Below are 13,265 nucleotides of genomic sequence, written 5' to 3'. Positions count from 1 at the left end.
GTTCAGTCTAAGTCATCTTGGATGTTGCGCCTACTTTAATTTTAAATATTTTCATCCAATAGGAAACAAAATGTTTACATGTATTGCCTTGTCTCTCAGATAATGCAGTACGACAACATATTTGGAAAACAAACTAAACTCACAAATGCAGCAGATATTTGATATAAGAGAGGCAGCACGTGTGCCAAACTTACCTGCCCAATGTTCATCACACACTGTAAACAGGGTGGTTTTATTGGCTAGCTCTGGGAACATGCTACTGCACTCCATCACTATGGCTTGTGGAATCATTATGACACAGGACACGATCCAGATAATGACAATACTGTTCCTTGCTCGCTTGGCTGTGCTTTTGAACATCAGAGGGTGGCATATTGCATACCATCGATCCAGAGCAATGCAACTGAGAGTCAGCACTGATACAGACACGGAGACAGTCTGCGAAAAATGAAAAACATTTGTAAGCCATTTAGTTATCCACTTTAAACACGGTTTTGTTATTATTCACAAATACAAACGTTAACGGAGATACCATTACATGGATGAACACCCCCATCTCTAAGGATTTCGAGTTCTCATTACTGAATGAAGAGATGTTACCTGCTCTGCTAAATAATACAATAGGTTAGCAAGGATTGTTGATGCTGCCCTAAAATAGAATAGCATTGACTTGCTGAAGATTGTTTTAAACAAAGGCACTTTGAAGATAGCAATTACCATCACCACTGCCACCTACGTGGCAGACCTACAAATTATAAAAACATCAGAGCTTCTGTATCTTCCTGAACAGACTCATGCATTCTAAAGTGGGTCTTTAGGCTGTCAGTTGTGACACGGAAATCAAAATAAGACTAATCAGAAGACGGAAGTGCTCTAGCTCTATTTGTCCCGCAATCGCGATTTTAGTCGTGACACTTTATTTGATGTGCCAGTTATATTTAAGGTGATGATCTCCTAAATATGCTAAATATCTTAAAATGTGTCGCATACAATATTTCAACAATTAAAAAGTGTAACCATTATATAAAAATATGACTTTCCATTTTTATTTAGAGTCTGGTTGCAAGAGAATTCGATTCCATTGTCCACTTCTCTTTGCTCTTAGGTATCAGTAATTGTACCCACATGGTTCTTCAGCATCCGCAGATCTTCAGTACAGCATTTTCGTAATGGACACCGTCAACAATCCATCAGCGTGTGAGCTATATTTGATGCTAGTGCTTGCTTTTTCGATGGATTTACTGGGTGCACACACAGTTGCTACATTTTTGACAGTGGTAAACCGCACATCATTAGGTTGCAGGACGTTTTGGTAACATGTGGCCACTTTGTGGCTATATCTAATTGCTGCATGTGTACTTTGGGAATGGCTCTACCAATATTATCAATCATAGCTTCACCCCGCCCCTATACACCCATGTAAGTAACATTTACTGCAGGCATTTATGGAATGCCCGTAGCTTTCTCATGCTACCAACTGTAAAAATACATATTTCCTGAATTTCTTGCAGGTGATACCACATATTCCGTCTATCATCGTGTGGGAAGCCTGTTAATTGATCAGCACCCTGTGGTCTCAGTTGTTTTTCCAGCGTGTACGCCTTCGTGTTCTAGATGGATGTTTTGAGGTACTGATTACATTTTCAACTCACGACAGCTGTTCTTTATGGAGTCTTATTCTGCACATGGAATGGACACACGTTTACGTTACCCGATTGCTATTGCTAAGGTTTGCAATTATAACGTTCCAATGCTGTGTGTTTGAAATGTTTATTTGAGGGGGTTTACATCTGGGCACTTTTTGCTCGCGTAATATTTGTTGTATCACCTTGGTAAGTCTGTGCCCATTCTTGCTGTCAATTGGTGTCAAAGTTGTCGTGTTAGCAGGCAGCGAAGTAGTACAGGATCTAGGGGCATATTATCAAGGGGGTTTATCTCCGCTTTTTTGACTTTAAAAGCCAAGAAAGCTGAGATAAAATTATCTCCCTATTACCTAGCTGTCGCTAACACCAGTTAGCGATAGCTAGTAGGAGATAGCGACCATCTTGGGCTCCACTTTGCATGTCAGTGATATTCATCACTAATGACATGCAAAGTGGGCGTGCCAAGATGTTAGCGACTGGAAACAGTCGCTAACATCGCTATCTCCTATTACCAACTTTTGGAGATATTCTCGCTAAGCGCCAATATCTCCAAAAGCTAACACCTGCCCTGAGCAGTTCTTAGCCATCTTATCCAATGGGAGGTGGATAACATGGCTAAGAGCATTTGCTCGGTAATGCATGAATATCGCTGACTTTTCAGCGATATTCATGCATTTCGTCCGATTTTTATCGCTTAGGAGATAAACCTTGATAATATCAAGGCTCCTAAGTGATACAAATCGTCGCTACACGGCGATAAAATTATTGCCGCTAAGCCAACCTAGCGATAATTATCGCTAGTTGTTGGTAATATGCCCCCTAGTATTTTTTATATGTTTCAAATCTACTAGGATTTCCTAGCCTAGTAGTTTTCGGGTGAGAGGTCACTCACCAGCGTGGGGCACAGGTCACTAGTGTTCTACTGTAGATGGAATTGTATTAGTAATATCAAAAGTGTAATATTTTGTGATGCCTCAGTTTTACACTGTTGATTGGTTGGGAAGTCATAGTCACCTGGTGGGTTGACATCACAGGTTATCCCTTACATGAGGGTGGTTCTGGTCTTGGTGGTGCACTATGTGTTGCAGTGGCATTACATATGTGGTTTTGTGTTGTGATCAATGTGTGTAAGTCATCTTGCGCTGCACCTTTGGTCTGATGTGTTGGTAAGTTGCCTTGTACTGCACGTCTTCTCTGTTTGTATGTGTGCAAGTTGCCCGCGCTTTACATGTTGCAGTTTCCTTAAGTCGTCCTGCACATCTTCTGCTGTCCTGTGTGTCACCCCGCGCTTTAGATGTTGTTGTGTGTAAGTCACCCTGCGCATCACTGGTTAGTGTTGTCCTGTGTATGTTGCCCCTCGCTTCAGATGTTGTTGTGTGTAAGTCACCTTGCGCCTCACTGTGTGTAACCCTCTATGTGGTCCATATTGTGGTACACTCGTATGTTAGTGTTGGTTCACCATTTTTTTCTGTTTTTGGCCTCTGGTGTTAGTCGTGGGGTGTGTCCACCCCTTACTCATACATTATTTTTTTATCGTTTTTTTGTGAAGGATGGGTTTATTGCTAGCATGATATTTATTATTGATTGGTATTTATCCTTTCCAAAAGTATACAGTGTTAGTTTGCTTCTCTGTGTTTTAACATTGTTTGTGATTTAATAATTAAATGTCTTAATAATTTTCATGAGGGAGGATGGGGGATATTGATGCACATTTTATATGTCGTATTTTACCTATCTTATCCTGATTTGCATTGTTCGCTCTTTTGTGATGTTTTACTTTTAGTTGCATCCCTAAGTTATGAACATTACTGCTTTCTTGTGCATAGTTCATTTCTTTAGAATTGTAATTTGTGTTTTCATTTTAAAAGGAAAGGGATAATGTTATGTCCTAAGTTTTACATTTATATGTAATCTGCCTAAGTCCTCCTAGCTGCTCAGCCAGAGGGAGAGATGGTAACGGAATGTTGGTGTGACTGTGATGAACGGAATGCCTGGGTGTCTGTGTGGATGAGTGGTGACAGTTGGAGATGGACTGAGCAGCTAGGCAGGCAGCTCCTGGTGGGGCTGGTGTAGGAGATGTAGGAGCCGGTACCTGGCTTAACTGAGATTGATACTACCCTGACCTGGAACCAATAAAGAAGACTTAAAACAATACTACAAGGCTACCAGTGTCTCTGTGTGCAGGGCACAACATAACCCCTCTCTCCACGTGTAACCTCATTCTGACATTCCACTATCAAGATTCAACAAAGGTATAAACGGACATATAAACATATGTGAACCATCATTGAAAGCACTTTTGCTACCCTCAATATGCACTTCAAATGTCTTGATCATAGAGGTGGGGTGCTACAGTATTCACCAGAAATAGTGTGTAAGATCATTATAGCCTCCAGCTTGTTGCACAACATCAGCATCTGACTGTCAGAATTTGAGACTGATTGTAGTTTCTCAGGAGCGGAGATAACCTGTCAGTGTCACCCCCTCCCCCCCCAAGCATGACAGGTAACACACCAGAAGACAGTGCTACCCAGAGAAAATGCTGGGTCAGGAAAGAGAGAGAGGGGCGATGGTTAGACATCTCAGCACATCTCAAAATTTCACAAAGACTTTGTAGACATTCAAGTTTCTATATTGAGAGCATACCACACATCAGAAGCAAATACATAACAATTAAGAATAACTCCAAAGCCCCGACTCACTTCGGTACTTACGGGATCAAGTAGAGAAAGCTCTGCAACTAGCCCCCCCCAGCTACCACGATACAGCCAGGTAAGTGAGCCAAAAAACAATGGAGGAATACCAACAGTACAGAGAAGACAGAAAACGGACTTCTGAGTCGTGCCTAAGAGTGAGCTAACTATTGAGATGACCAATGATACGGAAAACATAAAAGGTGCGGAGCTTCCAGGACTGTGTGTCTTGTTAGGACCTCTAGAAAACTATTTCCTAATGGGCTGGGAAGGTATTTTTGTTGGCCAGACCCCTAAAGCACCCCAAGTATTAGACTGATTTCTGATTGTTACGGGACTTACATATAGACATTAACGTCAAACTATGGGAACATCCTGGTTTGCTCTGAGGCCTAAAGATGAGAGGTAAACGTCTGCAGGTTTGACTAGTGAGTGACCACATGTACTTGAGCGTCTAGTTTTTTGTTAGATTCCAGTGGTTGTATAATATTCAGTCAATGATGAAAGACAGCATCCACACATATCATTCTGAGACACCATTGTTGTACATCCATGGTGTCACAGCCAACGTTGCTCTTGTAAATGTACTATGCACCTGCACACACATCACTCACTTATTCATAAGCATATTACAATTAAACACATCATCCACCAAACCCAGTATGTATCTGTGATTTGTGCATGAATGTATGTCCTTGCATAGCGCAAACCTAGGCAAAATGCAGTAAAGTGCTATGCAGGGTTAAATGCAAGAACATAGTCAACTAGTATTTAGAGGGTTAGCTGGTTTCTGGAGGCTGAAGTATGATTTCACTGCAGTGTAATACATTGTTCTTTAAAGGATGGATAAAGGGATGCTGATATAGGTCCTAGGTGAATAAACTGAAAGGGAATATTAATTTGTTTGTTTTTCGTTTTATAGTTATTTGTCTCTGTCTGATGGTGTTCTGGCTGCAAGTGCACAGAAGTCCACCAGAGATGGTTAGCTTGTCAGTCAAGACTGGCAGGGTTGCTGATCGTGGTGGCTTTGCAAATGTTGATGTTTCTTTTTTAAGATAAAGCAAAGTGCCTGAAATGTTCAAAACTCCATCCATCATCCCTTTTAGTTTTGCTTTGTTTGCCCTTAGTTGGCAGGGTATGCCCAGACGTGGGTCCCATGCTCACTTTGCCACTGGATTCAAGCTAGCCTGGCTGATGATGGCTGATAGCCAGAAACCGGTTCCAGGATGCTTGTTTCCGGTCCAGGGAAGACATGGCTTGGCAGTTCGGGCTGGACTGTTCCAATGAGGCACAGGGTCAGACTGATTTGCATATGGCTATGTCTGAACTTGGGTGGTGGAGTCAGCTAAAGAATGATGATGGATTAAACGCAGATCATTTGACTGGGGGTAATTGCTTGCATTGTTCAACACTCCATGCATCGTCCCCTTTGGTTTTGCTTTGTTCGCCCTAAGTTGGCAGAGTATGCCCAGACGTGGGAACCTTGCTCACTTTGCCACTGAATTCAAGCTAGCCTGGCTCATGACGGCTGATTAGCCAGAAACCGGTTCCAGGATACGTGTTTCCAGTCCTGGGAAGACATGGCTTGGCAGTTCGGGCTGGGCTGTTCCAATGAGACACAGGGTCAGACTGATTTGCATATGGCCATGTCTGAACTGGGGTGGCAGAGTGAGCTTAAGAATGATGATGGATTAAACCCAGATCAGTTGACTGGGGGTGAGTGCTTGCAATGTTCAACACTCCGGTCATCATCCCCTTTGGTTTTACTTTTTTAAGATATTTCTTGTCAGTAAGGGGAACCATTGCAGTTCTAATGAGATGAGGATTGTGTGATCATATTTATTCATGTCATGGATGAGACGTGCTGCCTTCAACTGTGAGTCAGTGTGGATTGTAGCAGGCCATGCAGAGGAATCTTTGCATCATCCAGAGCCAAGAGTATGAGAGCTTGAACAGCTGGTGTGATCTTGCATTCTATGAGGAATGGTTTGCCTTACGTTAGTAGATAGAGATGGCCCAGGCCATTTTTATTTCCTTGACAGTGGGTACCTTAAAGTTGAGGTTGTCCTGGATGAATCAAATTAACTGGGCACTGGTTGAACGTTGGGGCTTGAAGTCATCAAGAATCATGTCAATGAGGCGGATTTGCTCAATTTTTTATCACTGTTCTTGAAAAATAACATATTCTGCCATGATGGGGTTGGGCTTCAGGTAGGTGATGAACACCAATACCTGGAAGAGTTCACGGGGAAATTTGAGTCACGAGATGTTTGGAGTGGAGGAGACATTGGAGTGTAGTTGTGTATGGCCTGCATATTGGCGATTTGATCATTGATTGCTTTTCTAATCATGCTTTCGAAGAATGGTAGTCGAGTGTGTCTAATGTAGGTTTCTTTGGGAGTTGGATAATATAGCCTGTCTTGAGAGCTTTTTGAAAGATGCCTTAAATGAGGGAGGTATTGAGAATGTTGAGAAATTGTCAGGAAACTTTTTTGAAGAGGACTTTGATGAAGTACAAGGGTAAGACATCATCTTCATAGGAGATGGCTTTGAGGGAGTGGAGAATGTTGGAGTGGAGGGAGGGCTTTAGAGGATAACCATTATGGGATGCTACACGAGAGTGGTGTGTCCAAGAGGAAAATTGAGCTTAGTGTTATTGATATGCTGTTGGATCTTCTGTATTTTTTCATTTGCAATTTCCTCTCAGATCACGTCATCCCACATGTATTTTCTGTCCAAATGCACCTACCATACAGAAGATTCCCCCCCATATCTTAGTTTACGCATTTCACAAAAAAAATCCCAGTCTGTAAATTCACTACAAAGTGTTGTGTTGTATCACTGGGGTGCTATTCTTCAATTTAAGCATGTTGCCACAGCCCCCTCTTTTTTTCCTAGCTTCTATACCTTCCTGGATTAAAACTATGTAACGGAGGCAGCTTTCTCCACTTCTACAAAGGACATGTATGACTACGTAGCAGAGTCAGATTTTTTCCATCAAGCGTGACAAACAGGAGCTTCCATAGGGGAAGCAGATGTATGGCCATACATAGCCATACTCCTGCAAATCCCACAAAATGGCTACCAAATGTTCAGAGAGGACTTTCAGCATTACTCAGGAAAAGCTGAGGCCATCAAGAAATGGATGCTGCAAAACTGATCTCAGATCTGTGGTGGCATGGGGCACTAGCTGAGCAAGGGAGCCTTCCTGGTAATCCAAGCACACATTCCAGGCAAAGCACTGTAGAGGGTGTTCACACAGGTCAAGCCAGGGTGTGCTTAAATTACTGAGAGGACCTTTGACACGGGGCACTTTTAAAATCACAGGACATGATGCAGGCTCTCACAGTAGAATAGCCTCAATCCTTATATCTGCATAGTGTACAAGAGAGTTCTTAGAAGGTTCGCTAGACTTTCAGGATCAACTGGAGTCTCATCAGTAGCTGCAAGGCATCAATTCATATTGAAATTCTAGTTTCATCGGTGGATATTTGTGTCATGTCTGCATTCCTGTACAAATCTTTAGCCTCTGTCACATTTTATTGCTAAATTCAAATAGGATGTTTGCTACTGATTACTTCACTCATGTCAGGCACATATAGACAGTATGAATGAAACTTCTCAGTCATTCTGACATTGTAATGCTCTCAAATATTTCAGTGTTAATTCAAGTACAATGTACACTTGGACATAGCCATAATCACATGACCAGCAACCAGTAATTCATGCCCCATTCATCACTCATCATCTGTTGCACGAACCATACTTACTTTCATGTGTGTCGTCAAAGGCAAAAGTGAGGGTGGCATTTATTAAGGAAATGAAGGAATTGTATATGCAAAAGTTACGTTTATATAGTTCCCTCTTTATCACAGTGACTATTTTAAGAAGGATATTGTATTTGTCTTCTTCCATCGTGGCTTTAAAGCAGAAAGCCATGAACAAAGTGGTAACTGTCAGGACACTGGAAGGAGGAGACCGAAAGCATTGGCTGCTCAGTGTACACTAGAATTCAGGACCGCCAGTACTGTTGAGGGATGGGATATGAAGGGAAAGTATGCCCATCTGAAGAGTGACATGGCCAAAAGTCTCCTATGTCAACATTTTAGGAGTTTCTACACAATGGTTCTCCTTCTTGAGAGGAACTAACACCTACAATGGTGCCTCAGGAACAGTTCCCTCCACCGCGAATTCCTAAATGCATCTTCCCCTCCCCCGATCAGACATAAGGCTCACACAAACACTCGGCCTGAAGCAACAACCCCTGGTAACCTTCCTGCTATTATTTTGCCTGAAAGGAAGTTCAGCAGCCAAAGGTGGGATTTTTTACCAACTTAATGAGCCCTTCATTTGACCCCACCACTCAGGTTATCACCCTCTCTGAATTCCATGAAGGACATGAGCCATCTGCTGGCTGGGTATCAGGTAATCACTAGGGTCCTTACAGAGAGGTGGCAGAGTCAGGGCCCACCAAAGGTGTAGGCTGACCAGGAACAGGAGGTATGCTGTCCCCTGGACATCAACCATTTCATCTTGTGGCCAAACCCACTCCCTCCCCTCCCACTATCTATATTAGCCTGGTTATGTCTTCCCCTTCTGCCCTTCAAACTGCACCAGTGTGTAATACTCTTCAGAAGGCGCCAGATCCAGCCCCACACCATGCAATGCCTGTGCTTGATGAGGAGCTTCTTAATGTCCAGCTATCTGAAGTAGGGATTGGCCTGGTACTTGTTCCCTCACTCATGGCAGCAGGGGGGGATAAAGTTCTATGGGTTGGGGAGTAACTTTTACATTTATTTGCACTGTTAGGGCATTTTGTTGGATTTTGGATGTGACTTTGGGATTTTTTATTTTTTTTATTTTCATGTTTCATTTTGACATTACACTTGGTTTGCTTCATTTTCCAAATTGGATGATGTATACAAATAAATCTAAGCATATTTGTTTCTGCTGTCCAGACCCCCCAACCTGACGTTTAAATGCAGTCCCAGAGTCAGGATCTTTTTTGGTTAATTCTCCAATCACCGGGACAAGTCAGATCAGACCTTGTCACAGCCTTTCTGGCACCCAGGCCCAATTTGTCATTCCTATTTTGAAACAAATGTAGGTACATATTTATTTTGCTAAACTTACTAGGGTGTATTGTGACTCTAAAAACTGTATAGGCATGGCTGGATATTAATGTGTCTTTGTTGTAATAAGGGTAGTTAGCATTCTGATAAAGATTCTCCAACCCTTTTTTTGACATTACTCACTTTTATAGGTCTTCAGGCCCAGGCACACATGAGGTGACACACAGGTGGAAGGTAGGTGAAATGTATACAAACTAGTAAGCCTGGAAGCAGTAACTAGAGGGAGAAGTCAATATGAGGTGGTTGCCCATGCATATGAGATGTCTTTGACCCACACTGGGTTGAGGATAAGATTGAGCACTTAAAGCAGGTGGCTTGTTGGTGGACCCTGCAGATGGTTGTTCATTCTTAGTTGCTTGAGGTGTCTGGTTTGGCTATATAGCTTGAAATGTGCCAGTAAATGGCAATAGGTGGAACATAGTCATTTTCCATCTCCTGAGAAGCAGGACAAGATGTTTTGGCTTCCTCGGAGAGGACAAGAGACCGGGTTCACCCAGCTCAAAGTTATTTGCCACATTAACATCATGTTCAGCAGGATCCTGTGATGAAGGAACTCAGCCTTGCCCCTGATGGAATTACTAGGAGGAAGGGGTCGCAGTGTGGACAAGGAACATTTTACACAATTCAATGAATTAATCAAAAACAATTATTTGATCCGCAGAGTTTTATTCACTGAGGGATCCAGTGTAATGAATACACGTAGCAAACAATCAACTGTATCGAAGGTCATACAGTGCCCGGGGAGGGAGGAGGGAAGTGATAGTGGTGAGGATAAGGGAGTGGTAGGATTGTGTGACAGTAAAAATCAAACAGTAGAAAAAACCTTTTTATGCTATAGTTTATATAGCAGCAACGGCCATAAAGAATGGCGACAATATTTTTAGAAAGGCATACATCACAAGGCACAATACATATACACAATATTGGCGTGAGGTTGCCGCAATTAGAACAACAGTCGACGTTTCGACCCTCTTATTAGTGCAGGAAATGTTATCCTTGCTGCTGGGTCTTCATCAGGACCAAGGGGTTGGGGCAGGTAACCTAATGAAAATGGGTATAATAAACTAAAGTTAGAGGGGTACTATTCCAGCCTCTTAAATTTATCACAGCGGTAGTTTAAGCATTAGTCTACATCCTAGTTAGAGGTATTAGCTAGATGATTTCTAAAAATGGGATTGTAAAACAGTACACATCATAGATTAAAAGTACCGTGGTATGAACATGTCCATAGCATGGAACATGGTCTAAACATAATTAGGAGGGAGGGCCCGAGCGCCCGGGTCGGAGAACCGGCACGTGTGTTGGCAACAAGGCCACTCACAAGTAAGGCATGTATTAATTGAATTACCTGAAATAGATTGAACATAAACTAGAGTTCGGTCCCAGAGTTCGTAGGAGAGCCTGAAATATAGTGAATGAGACTATCACAAGCTATTCTGATACATATTGACATCACAATGAATTAAAATTGGGAGGAAGACATACCACAAGGTAAGAAGTCCTCCATGTGGTCAATGATTAATTAAGGCAACGTCAGTGGTAGAGCTGCACCTAAAAATAATGATCATACACTAATTACAAGTCTATACAGAGGAGGGCAGTCGAAGAAAATCACAGCATTATTCGTTTGGATTCAAAATAATAATGCTTACCGATCGTTACATCAAGCACTCACTCGGTGCTGGACACATTAAGGCATCGTGGGGAGTTAATCCAATGTTCGTCTGATGAGTCAAAACAATGGGACCATGAGTGAGCAATATGATATTAAAAGATTAAGACAGGTGGCGGAACATGAGGGGAGTCATACTCACTAAGTTAGATTTAATCAGGGAGCTCCGTACGAGGGCAAACGATATGTGCTCCGTTTCCTGGTTTAGTGAAATAACCATGGTAACGGGTCACGTGGTGATCGAGTGAGCCATGGAGCGTGAAGAAAGACTACCGGTTGAGTGACGAAGCTAGCCCCGTCAATTAGTATTAATGGAACTGTAGGGGCAAGGCAGTTGGGAAGTATTACAGAACAGGTTAGCATGTCATAAGTCAGAGACATTACCGTGAGAGAAATATCAATTGCGAGGGTGCATTAAGATCATCGGATCAAAGGAACATTGTGATCTCGGTGTCATCTCAAAACAGCCAATTAGTATCTGCAGGGCGTACCTCTCGAACATGAGGGTAAAGCCTGTGGCGCAGCCAATCAGCACATTAATTCACAGACTGTATGATATTTACTAATGCAATTGTAGCGTACCTCTCGAACATGAGGGTAAAGCCACCTTGCTGAAACTCAGAAATATTTGGAAAAAATGCACATGGATTTGACTGGGAAAGGGAACATATTATAAATAGGACCCTACTCAGAATGGTCAAAAAAGGGGGGAGCAAGTATGTTGAAAGATCAGGAATTGAAGCATAATTGAGCGGGGATAAATCCCATCATGGAAGTTTAGCCAATTGGGAAAATGAACTGTCATGTTCATTGAGGCCAGTTTCAATTGAATTAAAGAAGTAGATCCATTTCAGTTCTCGGGTGTTTAGAATGTCAGAGATATTTCCACCTCGTGGACCCAGCGTTGCCTTTTCGATGACGAGCCATCGTAGACTTTCAGGGGGATGGGAATTCAACTTGAAATGGTCCACTAGCGGTTCGCCAGGGACATCACAACGGATTTGGCTCATATGTTGTAAAATCCGTGCTTTTACTTTCTGTTGAGTTTGGCCGATGTAGATTTTCTGGCATGGGCAAACGATGGCATAGATGATGTTATTTGAATTGCAGTTGCTGAAAGATTTGAGCTTGACTGTAAGGTGGAGATGTAGGAATTCCTTGGTCTGAATAGCAGAGTCGCAGGCCTTACAATGGCTGCATTTGAAATGGCCAATAACTGGTGGTAAGTTCCACATGGAGGTAATCGTGGGTTGGCTGTCTGTGGATAGGAAAGAGCAAACCACATAGTCCTTAATGCTCTTAGCCTTCTTGAATGCATGAAGTGGTGTCTCAGTTTGTTGGATATCATCAGATACCAAATGCCAGTGCTGGTTGATAATCCGTTTGATCCTATTGCTTTTGGTATTGAAGGTAGTAACACAAACAATACGGTTCTCTTGCTGGTTTGTTCTGTCTTGGGGTGATAGTAGTTCTTCGCAGGGATAGAACCACGCACGCTTGCGTGCTTTTTTTATCAGGGGTCTTGGGTGGCGTCTTGGGTATCCCCGGTTTAGCAGTCGATTTGAAAGATCCTCTGATTCTGAGAAATAATGGTCTTTGCTTGAACAATTCCTTCGTATCCTCAGAAACTGCCCAAAGGGCAGGTTATCACGGAGAGCTCGGGATGATGACTGTTGTAAGCCAATAGAGAATTTCTCTCGGCTGGTTTGCGATATAGTTTGGTGCAAAGTGATCCAGATTGATGGTAAATCGTGACATCCAGAAAGTCAATGGTGTTGCTGTCGGATTGGATAGTAAACTTGACAAATTGAGATTGTTGATTTAGCCAGGTAAAGAAACTGCTTAATTGGTCATGGCTACCATTCCAAATAAGTAAAATGTCATCAATATACCTCATCCAGAGACCAATCTGGTCTCTGAATGGGTTCAATTGATTGAGGACAGTATCTTCTTCAAAGGCTGCCATATAAAGTATGGCTACATCAGGAGCGAATGGAGCACCCATGGCTACCCCGGAAGTTTGGAGGTAGAAATTGTTGTCAAACAAGAAGAAGTTTCGGGTCATCGCTATTTTGAGCAAAGCTACAATAAACTCAGAAGGAACTTGTACAGGAGCAGGACGTTT

The 13,265-nt window shown here is 42.5% G+C and overlaps 1 protein-coding gene across 1 annotated transcript in view; it reads right to left on the bottom strand.

The window, feature by feature from the left end:
• HCRTR2 (hypocretin receptor 2) overlaps positions 1–13,265 on the bottom strand; it is an 880,720-nt gene that overhangs the window by 763,019 nt on the left and 104,436 nt on the right. Inside the window, exon 2 of the mRNA XM_086925213.1 lies at positions 195–438. Within this exon, the coding sequence (XP_086781339.1) occupies positions 195–438 (244 nt within the window). The remainder of the gene's footprint in view (positions 1–194; positions 439–13,265) is intronic.

This window comes from Lissotriton vulgaris, chromosome 6 (assembly GCF_964263255.1).
Source record: "Lissotriton vulgaris chromosome 6, aLisVul1.2, whole genome shotgun sequence".
NCBI classification, from domain to species: Eukaryota; Metazoa; Chordata; class Amphibia; order Caudata; family Salamandridae; genus Lissotriton; species Lissotriton vulgaris.
Note: the sequence above shows the minus strand (reverse complement) of the source record. Positions and strands in the feature narration are given on the sequence as shown.